This window comes from Oncorhynchus mykiss, chromosome 6 (genome assembly GCF_057628025.1).
Source record: "Oncorhynchus mykiss isolate SJ-2025 chromosome 6, ASM5762802v1, whole genome shotgun sequence".
NCBI lineage: Eukaryota > Metazoa > Chordata > Actinopteri > Salmoniformes > Salmonidae > Oncorhynchus > Oncorhynchus mykiss.
In genome coordinates this window covers 4,348,642-4,359,738 of record NC_143027.1, presented here as the reverse complement: position 1 = coordinate 4,359,738, position 11,097 = coordinate 4,348,642, and the positions used below count along the sequence as shown (strand labels likewise).

At 45.6% G+C, this 11,097-nt stretch overlaps 1 protein-coding gene across 1 annotated transcript; it reads left to right on the top strand.

The window, feature by feature from the left end:
• Positions 1 to 209: 209 nt before the first annotated feature.
• On the top strand, positions 210 to 10,647 carry LOC118964806 (uncharacterized). The gene is made up of 6 exons (XM_036979235.2): positions 210 to 380; positions 2,959 to 3,138; positions 4,988 to 5,324; positions 5,546 to 5,710; positions 9,808 to 9,911; positions 10,204 to 10,647. The coding sequence occupies exons 1-5, from the start codon at positions 344 to 346 to the stop codon at positions 9,899 to 9,901; spliced, it is 813 nt and encodes a 270-aa protein (XP_036835130.2). The 5' UTR covers positions 210 to 343; the 3' UTR covers positions 9,902 to 9,911; positions 10,204 to 10,647.
• Positions 10,648 to 11,097: the final 450 nt, after the last annotated feature.

Here is an 11,097-nt window from a genome sequence, read left to right as displayed (position 1 = left end):
ACATCCCCTTAAGTTTGGACAAGTTAATCATTACATTACTGAAACACACACACACACACACACACACACACACACACACACACACACACACACACACACACACACACACACACACACACACACGCACACACACACACACACTCTCTCTTTCTCTCTCTCTATCTCTCTCACTCTACTGAGGCATTGTCTATAAAAGCAGCCAACCCCTAAGGAGGAGAGGAAGGAGAGACAGAAGACTAGTCTGTCAGCGCAGAACACACACACCCACACACACACACACTCACTGTCTGTCTGTCGGGAACAAACACGTACCAACCCAACCGCTCACACACACTCCTAGGACATGAACACTCTCATCCTCTCCTCTCTGCTGTGTTTGGGTAAGTAGACTGGGCTTGTATTACAATATGATGATTGGCTGTTTTGTTGTGTTTAGTTTGGGCAGGAATGTATAGAAGGGTGAGCTGGGTTGGAGAGAAGAGTTGTGTTTAGAGGCAAGTAGAGGACAGAAGCCTTGTGTTTAGAGAGAAGTAGATTGATGGACTGAGGAGACAGAAGCCTTGTGTTTAGAGGGAAGAACAGGACAGAAGCCTTGTGTTTAGAGAGAAGTAGAGGACAGAAGCCTTGTGTTTAGAGAGAAGTAGAGTGATGGACTGAGGACACAGAAGCCTTGTGTTTAGAGGGAAGAACAGGACAGAAGCCTTGTGTTTAGAGAGAACTAGAGTGATGGACTGAGGAGAGAAGCCTTGTGTTTAGAGGGAAGAACAGGACAGAAGCCTTGTGTTTAGAGAGAAGTAGAGTGATGGACAGAGGAGACAGAAGCCTTGTGTTTAGAGAGAAGTAGAGTGATGGACTGAGGAGAGAGAAGCCTTGTGTTTAGAGGAAAGTAGAGTGATGGACTGAGGAGAGAGAAGCCTTGTGTTTAGAGTGATGGACTGAGGAGACAGAAGCCTTGTTTTAGAGGGAAGAACCGGACAGAAGCCTTGTGTTTAGAGAGAAGTAGAGTGATGGACTGAGGAGAGAGAAGCCTTGTTTATAGGGAAGAACAGGACAGAAGCCTTGTGTTTAGAGAGAAGTAGAGGACAGAAGCCTTGTGTTTAGAGAGAAGTAGAGTGATGGACTGAGGACACAGAAGCCTTGTGTTTAGAGGGAAGAACAGGACAGAAGCCTTGTGTTTAGAGAGAACTAGAGTGATGGACTGAGGAGAGAAGCCTTGTGTTTAGAGGGAAGAACAGGACAGAAGCCTTGTGTTTAGAGAGAAGTAGAGTGATGGACAGAGGAGACAGAAGCCTTGTGTTTAGAGAGAAGTAGAGTGATGGACTGAGGAGAGAGAAGCCTTGTGTTTAGAGGAAAGTAGAGTGATGGACTGAGGAGAGAGAAGCCTTGTGTTTAGAGTGATGGACTGAGGAGACAGAAGCCTTGTTTTAGAGGGAAGAACCGGACAGAAGCCTTGTGTTTAGAGAGAAGTAGAGTGATGGACTGAGGAGAGAGAAGCCTTGTTTATAGGGAAGAACAGGACAGAAGCCTTGTGTTTAGAGGGAAGTTGAGTGATGGACTGAGGAGAGAGAGAGAGAGAGAGCGAGAGAGAGAGAGAGAGAGAGAGACAGAGAGTGTGAGAGAGAGAGAGAGAGAGAGAGAGAGACAGAGAGAGAGAGAGAGAGAGAGAGAGAGACAGAGAGAGAGAGAGAGAGAGAGAGAGAGAGAGAGAGAGACAGAGAGAGAGAGATAGAGAGAGAGAGAGAGAGAGAGAGAGAGAGAGAGAGAGAGAGAGAGAGAGAGAGAGAGAGAAAGTGATATGCAGATTGAAACGTTGAGAAGAGAGACATGTTTCAGAACATGTTAAGACTTGTCAGAAGCCTGGACGGTATGCTCATCCTATTTAGGTCAAAGTTAAAGAATGTTCAGCTCTTGTTTTCTGCTCTTTGGGTCTGTTTGTCTGATGGATGTATTGAGTGCTCGAGTCTACTGTGTGTGCTATTGGGTTGTAGTCTGCACGATCTGTGTGACTGGCTTGGTCTGCGTGCAGCCTTGGTTGCTATGTATGACTGTTGTAGTTTTCAGTAATCTGGTCTGTGGCTGATTGGTATGGTCAGTCTGGTTGTATTTTTCAGTACTCTTGTCTGTTTTTGATTGGTATGGTCTAGTTGTAGTTTTCAGTACTCTGGTCTGTTTTTGATTGGTATGGTCAGTCTGGTTGTATTTTTCAGTACTCTGGTCTGTTTTTGATTGGTATGGTCTAGTTGTAGTTTTCAGTACTCTGGTCTGTTTTTGATTGGTATGGTCTAGTTGTAGTTTTCAGTACTCTGGTCTGTTTTTGATTGGTATGGTCTAGTTGTAGTTTTCAGTACTCTGGTCTGTTTTTGATTGGTATGGTCTAGTTGTAGTTTTCAGTACTCTGGTCTGTTTTTGATTGGTATGGTCTAGTTGTAGTTTTATGTTCTCTGGTCTGTTTTTGATTGGTATGGTCTGGTTGTAGTTTTCAGTACTCTGGTCTGAGTCTGATTGCCGTGGTCTAGTTGTAGATTTATTTTTTCTTTCTTTATTTTGCACAATGAGTTTAGCACAATTATTTAGTGTACATGATTTACATATACTGTTGTGTGTGCAGTTTGATATGTGTGTTCTGGTTGTAGTTTACAGTGCTCTGCGTTTGACTGGTGTGGTCTGGTTGTAGTTTACAGTGCTCTGCGTTTGACTGGTGTGGTCTGGTTGTAGTTTACAGTGCTCTGCGTTTGACTGGTGTGGTCTGGTTGTAGTTTACAGTGCTCTGCGTTTGACTGGTTGGGTCTGGCTGTAGTTCACAGTGCTCTGCGTTTGACTGGTGTGGTCTGGTTGTAGTTTACAGTGCTCTGCGTTTGACTGGTGTGTTGGGGTTGTAATCTCAATTCTCTGTTCGACTGGTGTGGTCTAGTTGTAGTTTTCAGTCTGCTATGTTTGATTGGTGTGTTCTGGTTGTAGTTTTCAGTGCTCTAGGTGTCTTGGGATCCGCAGTGACGTTCTCAGCGGGGGTGAGCCATGTGACGGGAGCATTGGCCTCAGGGGAAGGGGAGGAGCTACAAAGCTCTCTGGGCGATGAAGAGGAACTGGATCTTGAAGAAGATCTGTCGGGAGGAACACCTACAGACGGCTCACCCCAACGTAGGACTGTGTGATTACCCCTCTCCCTTACCCCTAGCTCCTACCCCAGTAGTCCCTACTACCTCCTAGCAGACAGCCCCTAGCTCCTACCCCAGTAGTCCCTACTTCCCTCTAGCAGACAGCCCCTAGCTCCTACCCCAGTAGTCCCTATTACCCCCTAGCAGACAGCCCCCTACCCTCTAGCAGACAGCCCCCTACCCTCTAGCAGATAGCCCCCTACCCTCTAGCAGACAGCCCCCTACCCTCTAGCAGACAGCCCCTAGCTCCTACCCCAGTAGTCCCTATTACCCCCTCGCAGACAGCCCCCTACCCCTAGCAGACAGCCCCCTACCCTCTAGCAGACAGCCCCCTACCCTCTAGCAGACAGCCCCTAGCTCCTACCCCAGTAGTCCCTATTACCCCCTAGCAGACAGCCCCCTACCCCTAGCAGATAGCCCCTAGCGCCTACCCCAGTAGTCCCTACTACCCTCTAGCAGACAGCCCCTAGCTCTTACCCCAGTAGTCCCTATTACCCCCTAGCAGACAGCCCCCTACCCCCTTGCAGACAGCCCCCTACCCCCTAGCAGACAGCCCCTAGATCCTACTCCAGTAGTCCCTACTACCCTCTAGCAGACAGCCCCTATCTCCTACCCCAATAGTCCCTAGTACCCCCTAGCAGACAGCCCCTAGCTCCTACCCCAGTAGTCCCTAATACCCTCTAGCAGACAGCCCCTAGCTCCTACCCCAGTAGTCCCTACTACCCCCTTGCAGACAGCCCCCACCTCCCCCTCTCTCCCACCTGTCTCCCATCTGTCTTCCCCCCTCTCTCATTAGTCTCCAATCGGTCTCCACCTCTCCATCTCTCTCCATTAGTCTCCCATCTGTCTTCCCCTCTCTCCCATCTCTCTCCCACCTGTCTCCATCTCTCATCTGTCTCCTATAATTCTCCATCTACCTCAACCTCTCCGTCTGTCTCCCATCTGTCTTCCCCTCTCTGCCACCTGTCTCCAGTCTGTCTCCATCTGTCTCCCATCTGTCTCCCATCTGTCTCCTTCTCTCATCTGTCTCCTATAATTCTTCATCTGTCTCAACCTCTCCATCTGTCTCCCATCTGTCTCCCATCTGTCTCCTATCTGTCTCCATGTCTCTCCATCTGTCTCCTATCTGTCTCCTATCTGTCTCCATGTCTCTCCATCTGTCTCCCATCTGTCTCCCATCTGTCTCCATGTCTCTCCATCTCTCACTATCTGTCTCCATGTCTCTCCATCTCTCACTATCTGTCTCCTATCTGTCTCCATGTCTCTCCATCTCTCACTATCTGTCTCCATGTCTCTCCATCTCTCTCTATCTGTCTCCATGTCTCTCCATCTGTCTCCTATCTGTCTCCATGTCTCTCCATCTGTCTCCTATCTGTATCCATGTCTCTCCATCTGTCTCCTATCTGTCTCCATGTCTCTCCATCTGTCTCCTATCTGTCTCCATGTCTCTCCATCTGTCTCCTATCTGTCTCCATGTCTCTCCATCTGTCTCCTATCTGTCTCCTATCTGTCTCCATGTCTCCCATCTGTCTCCCATCTGTCTCCCATCTGTCTCCCATCTTTCTCCTATCTGTCTCCTATCTGTCTCTCCATCTGTCTCCTATCTGTCTCCATGTCTCTCCATCTGTCTCCCATCTGTCTCCCATCTGTCTCCTATCTGTCTCCATGTCTCTCCATCTGTCTCCTATCTGTCTCCATGTCTCTCCATCTGTCTCCATGTCTCTCTATCTGTTTTCCCCCTCTCTCTCCCATCTGTCTCGACTCTTTTCTCCCATCTATCTCTGTCTCTAATAATCAGAAAATGATAATAACCATCTGTTGTTTCCCCGCAGTGATGCGTCACAGTAAGGACCAAAAAGAAAAGGTCAGAGGTCAGAAAGGGAAAAGGAATAAAGGAAAGAAGAAGAAGAAGACGAGAACCTCCACAGCCTTCAACCCTGAACACACGTCAACAGGACACATGTCAACAGGACACACGTCAACAGGACACACGTCAACAGGACACACGTCAACAGGACACACGTCAACAGGACAGACGGAGTTCCCGGCCGCACACACACACCAGACGTCAGGGCGTGTCACACAGGACCCTTGTAGCTTTTCCCACAAGGGCTACTGTATCCATGGGCTCTGCAAGTACATGGCAGACCTGAGAGAGCCAGTGTGTATGTGAGTACAACACAGGTGTGTGTGTGTGTGTGTGTGTGTGTGTGTGTGTGTGTGTGTGTAATGAAGGATAGATTGACTGACTGACTGATTGACTGTTTGGTTGACTGACTGACTGATTGACTGTTTGGTTGACTGACTGACTGATTGACTGTTTGGTTGACTGACTGACTGATTGACTGATTGACCCCCCCCCCCCCCCCCCCTTCCCCTCCCCCCGCTAGGTGTAATAAAGGATACGACGGTGAGCGCTGTGGGATCCTGCTCCTGCCTACAACGAACAAGGAGGACAGCGGCAGAGCAGAGGTGGTCCAGACGGTCCTGGTCGTTATAGCTGTGGTCCTCTCGTGCGTCAGCTGCCTCGCCATACTGCTCATGGCCTGCACACAGTGAGTCATTAAGTTTCAAGTTTCAAGTTTTTACCTTTCTTGGCAAAGATCTATCCCCAACAATCAATGACAATGTAACACACACAACAACAAAAAATAACAATATCCCATAATGTCAAAGTGGAATTACATTTTTAGAAATGTTTACAACTTAATTACAAAAGAAAAGTTGAAATGTCTTGACTCATTAGGTATTCAACCCTTTTGTCAGGGGAAGCCTAAATACGTTCAGGAGTAAAAATGTGTTTAACAAGTCACATAATAAGTTGCATGGATTCACTCTGTGTGCAATAATAATGTTTAACGTGATTTTTAAACGACTACCTCCTCTCTGTACCCCACACATACAATTATCTGTAAGGTCCCTCAGTCGAGCAGCAAAGAAGAGCACCTATTGGTAGATGGGTATTAAAAAAAATATCCGTTTAACATGATGAAGTTATTAATTACACTTTGGATGGTGTATCAGTACACCCAGTCATTACAAAGATACAGGCGTCCTTCCTAACTCAGTTGCCGGAGAGGAAGGAAACCACTCAGGGATATTCACCCTGAGGTCAATGGTGACTTTAAAACAGTTACATAGTTTAATGGCTGTGATAGGAGACAACGGAGGATGGATCAACAACATTGTAGTTACTCCACAATACTAACCTAAATGACAGAGTGAAAAGAAGGAAGCCTGTACAGAATAAAAAATATTCCGAAACATGCATCCTGTTTACAACAAGGTACTAAAGTAGAACTGCAGAAAATGTAGCAAAGAAATCAACTTTATGTCCTGAATGCAAAGAGTTATGTTTGGAGCAAATCCAACAAAACACAGTACCACTCTTCATATGTTCAAGTATGGTGGTGGCTGCATCATGTTATGGGTATGCTTGTCATCCGCAAGAACTAAGGAGTTTTTAAGAGTAAAAAGAAACGGAATAGAGCTAGGCGTAGGCAAAATCCTAGATGAAAACCTTGTTCAGTCTGCTTTCCAACAGACACTGGGAGACAAATCCACTTTTCAGCAGGACAATAACCTAAAACACAAGGCCAAATATACACTGGAGTTGCTTACCAAGACAGTGAATGTTCCTGAGTGGCTGAGTTACAGTTTTGACTTAACTCAGCTTTAAAATCTATGGCAAGACCTGAAAATGGTTGTCTAGCAATGATCAACAACCAATTTGACAGAGCTTGAATTTCTTTAAAGTACAAGTAAATTTCTTTTAAATGTACAAATATTGTACATTTCAGGTGTGTAAAGCTCTTAGAGACTTACCCAGAAAGACTCACAGCTCTTAGAGATTTACCCAGAAAGACTCACAGCTCTTAGAGACTTACCCAACAAGGCTCACAGCTCTTAGAGACTTACCCAGAAAGACTCACAGCTCTTAGAGACTTACCCAGAAAGACTCACAGCTCTTAGAGACTTACCCAGAAAGACTCACAGCTCTTAGAGACTTACCCAGAAAGGCTCACAGCTCTTAGAGACTTACCCAGAAATACTCAAAGCTCTTAGAGACTTACCCAGAAAGACTCACAGCTCTTAGAGACTTACCCAGAAAGGCTCACAGCTCTTAGAGACTTACCCAGAAAGACTCACAGCTCTTAGAGACTTACCCAGAAAGGCTCACAGCTCTTAGAGACTTACCCAGAAAGACTCACAGCTCTTAGAGACTTACCCAGAAAGACTCACAGCTCTTAGAGACTTACCCAGAAAGACTCACAGCTCTTAGAGACTTACCCAGAAAGGCTCACAGCTCTTAGAGACTTACCCAGAAAGACTCACAGCTCTTAGAGACTTACCCAGAAAGACTCACAGCTCTTAGAGACTTACCCAGAAAGACTCACAGCTCTTAGAGACTTACCCAGAAAGACTCACAGCTCTTAGAGACTTACCCAGAAAGACTCACAGCTCTTAGAGACTTACCCAGAAAGGCTCACAGCTCTTAGAGACTTACCCAGAAAGACTCACAGCTCTTAGAGACTTACCCAGAAAGGCTCACAGCTCTTAGAGACTTACCCAGAAAGACTCACAGCTCTTAGAGACTTACCCAGAAAGACTCACAGCTCTTAGAGACTTACCCAGAAAGGCTCACAGCTCTTAGAGATTTACCCAGAAAGACTCACAGCTCTTAGAGACTTACCCAACAAGGCTCACAGCTCTTAGAGACTTACCCAGAAAGACTCACAGCTCTTAGAGACTTACCCAGAAAGGCTCACAGCTGTAATCGCTGCCAAATGTGATTCTAAACTCAGGGATGTGAATACTTATGTAACGGTGATATTACCGTACTTCATTCTAAAAACATGTTTTCCACTTTGGCATTATGGGTTATTGTGTGCAGTTGGGTGAGAATATATATATATATATATATATATATTATACATTTTGAATTCAGGCTGTAACACAACGAAATGTAGAATATGTCAAGGGGTATGAATACTTTCTTGAAGGCACTTTAAATCATCCACCATGTTGTTACCTGAGAATAATTAGTGTGACGATGCTGCTAACGACATGAGTAATAGCAGAGCTATACACAGTACATACAGTACCTCTATCTGAATGAATTTTCCATTAACTGGGTCATGCCAGAATACCGGACTTCCATCTGTCAGTCACAGAAATGTGTAGGATCTATAATAGGACTTACCCACTGTAGATCCTAGTGGAATGTATAGGATCTATAATAGGACTGATCTATAATAGGACTGATCTATAATATGACTGATCTATAATATGACTTACATACTGTAGATCCTAGTGGAATGTATAGGATCTATAACAGGACTGATCTATAATAGGACTGATCTATAATAGGACTTACCCACTGTAGATCCTAGTGGAATGTATAGGATCTATAATAGGACTGATCTATAATAGGACTGATCTATAATATGACTTACATACTGTAGATCCTAGTGGAATGTATAGGATCTATAACAGGACTGATCTATAATAGGACTGATCTATAATAGGACTTACCCACTGTAGATCCTAGTGGAATGTATAGGATCTATAATAGGACTGATCTATAATAGGACTGATCTATAATAGGACTGATCTATAATAGGTCTTACACACTGTAGATCCTATTGGAATGTGTAGGATCTATAATAGGACTGATCTATAATAGGACTGATCTATAATAGGTCTTACACACTGTAGATCCTATTGGAATGTGTAGGATCTATAATAGGACTGATCTATAATAGGACTGATCTATAATAGGTCTTACACACTGTAGATCCTAGTGGAATGTATAGGATCTATAATAGGACTGATCTATAATAGGACTGATCTATAATAGGACTTACCCACTGTAGATCCTAGTGGAATGTGTATCAGGTGACCAAGTCTTTCTGAGACAAAAAAATACCTTAGCACCAGGTCCAGATATGTTAGCTGTACTGGGTCAGCACCTGGTCCAGATATGTTGGCTGTTCTGGGTCAGCACCAGGTCCAGATATGTTGGCTGTTCTGGGTCAGCACCAGGTCCAGATATGTTGGCTGTTCTGGGTCAGCACCTGGTCCAGATATGTTGGCTGTTCTGGGTCAGCACCAGGTCCAGATATGTTGGCTGTTCTGGGTCAGCACCAGGTCCAGATATGTTGGCTGTTCTGGGTCAGCACCAGGTCCAGATATGTTGGCTGTTCTGGGTCAGCACCAGGTCCAGATATGTTGGCTGTTCTGGGTCAGCACCAGGTCCAGATATGATGGCTGTTCTGGGTCAGCACCTGGTCCAGATATGTTGGCTGTTCTGGGTCAGCACCTGGTCCAGATATGTTAGCTGTTCTGGGTCAGCACCAGGTCCAGATATGTTGGCTGTTCTGGGTCAGCACCAGGTCCAGATATGTTGGCTGTTCTGGGTCAGCACCAGGTCCAGATATGTTGGCTGTTCTGGGTCAGCACCTGGTCCAGATATGTTGGCTGTTCTGGGTCAGCACCTGGTCCAGATATGTTAGCTGTACTGGGTCAGTGGTATTGACGGTGATTCTTGTGTACGTTGTGGATTGTGAGTTCGGGCCCCGGTCGGGACTGAATTGACACTCTGTCACAGACGCTAGGAGTTAACGGACATCCCTCTCTGGTGTACTATCAGTTACAGAACTCATCAGAACTTTCTGGCTACCTATCTTGGCTCTGGCAGTGAGAAACAGCTCCAGAAAACCACACCTTGTGACATCACAGTGTGACCATCAACAGGTGAGACATAACCCCCCCCCCCCCCCCCCACACACACACACACACACACACACACACACACACACTCTCTCAAACATTCTCGCACAATCTTGCACAATGAAATCATAGCCTAAAGCTAAACATTGTGGCCTTGCAGCATTCTCCCCAATACCTGTTTGTCAATTATATGAATTATAGGCTCCGCTCCTAAGGATTGTCTTCTTGCCTTGTTCTAGGCTGACCTCTGACCTCTGGACTCTGGACTCGTGCCCTCTGTTGAATAATGACCCTTCTCTCGCTTCTCTTATTCTAGAGAACTTAAAGGTCTGGAACCATGAGAACCGGGACAACCAGAGGAGAAACCGGTTCCGGCTCCTACCCAGCGGAGTGATCTACTGAACACACTCTACAACGCCAGACAGTATAATTTTCTGTAGGAGAACCAGCATAGAACCTCCTTGAAGAACCAGCATAGAACCGCCTTGAAAAACCAGCATAGAACCGCCTTGACGAACCAGCATAGAACCGCCTTGAAGAACCAGCATAGAACCGCCTTGTTATTCTAATTTATTGGATTATTTATTGGTGACAGAGTGTTGTTTTATTAGATATGATTGGACTACGATGTTGAGCATCATGTTCCCATTACGTTATTGTTTATTTATTAACCAGGCTGTTCCTAGGTCAGATCTACTGTACTGGACATAGATGGACTCTATCTGTTCACAAATAAAGTCCCTCCACTCTGTTAAGAAAAGTGTGTGTGTGTGTGTGTGTGTGTGTGTGTGTGTGTGTGTGTGTGTGTGTGTGTGTGTGTGTGTGTGTGTGTGTGTGTGTGTGTGTGTGTGTGTGTGTGTGTGTGTGTGTGTGTGTGTGTGTGTGCGTCCTCAGCCTGGACTGTGTGTTTCCATTCCCCAGCCATGTGCTCATACAAACACAGCAGGCCCGTACCCAAACACAGACACACAGTGAAGAACAGAGAGAGAGAGAGAGAGAGAGAGAGAGAGAGAGGAGGACCCGAATAACTTTGACAGAGACCCTCAGCACTCTCTATCTCTCTCTCTCTCTCTTTCAATGGTAATAATCATACATGAGAGTATAAAACAAAAACAAGAATCTCTCTCTATTTGTGATGCGACAAAGGGGATGAAATGCATTATGACATCACCGAGATATGACTTCACAATGGAATGAAACACTTCAAGTC

Excerpts from the sequence above, each read along its gene's own strand:
- LOC118964806 (XM_036979235.2), top strand. The coding sequence starts at position 344 with ATGAACACTCTCATCCTCTCCTCTCTGCTGTGTTTGG. Across the intron at positions 381-2,958 it reads CTCCTCTCTGCTGTGTTTGG|TTTTCAGTGCTCTAGGTGTC; the intron begins GTAAGTAGACTG and ends TTCTGGTTGTAG. Across the intron at positions 3,139-4,987 it reads TACAGACGGCTCACCCCAAC|TGATGCGTCACAGTAAGGAC; the intron begins GTAGGACTGTGT and ends GTTTCCCCGCAG.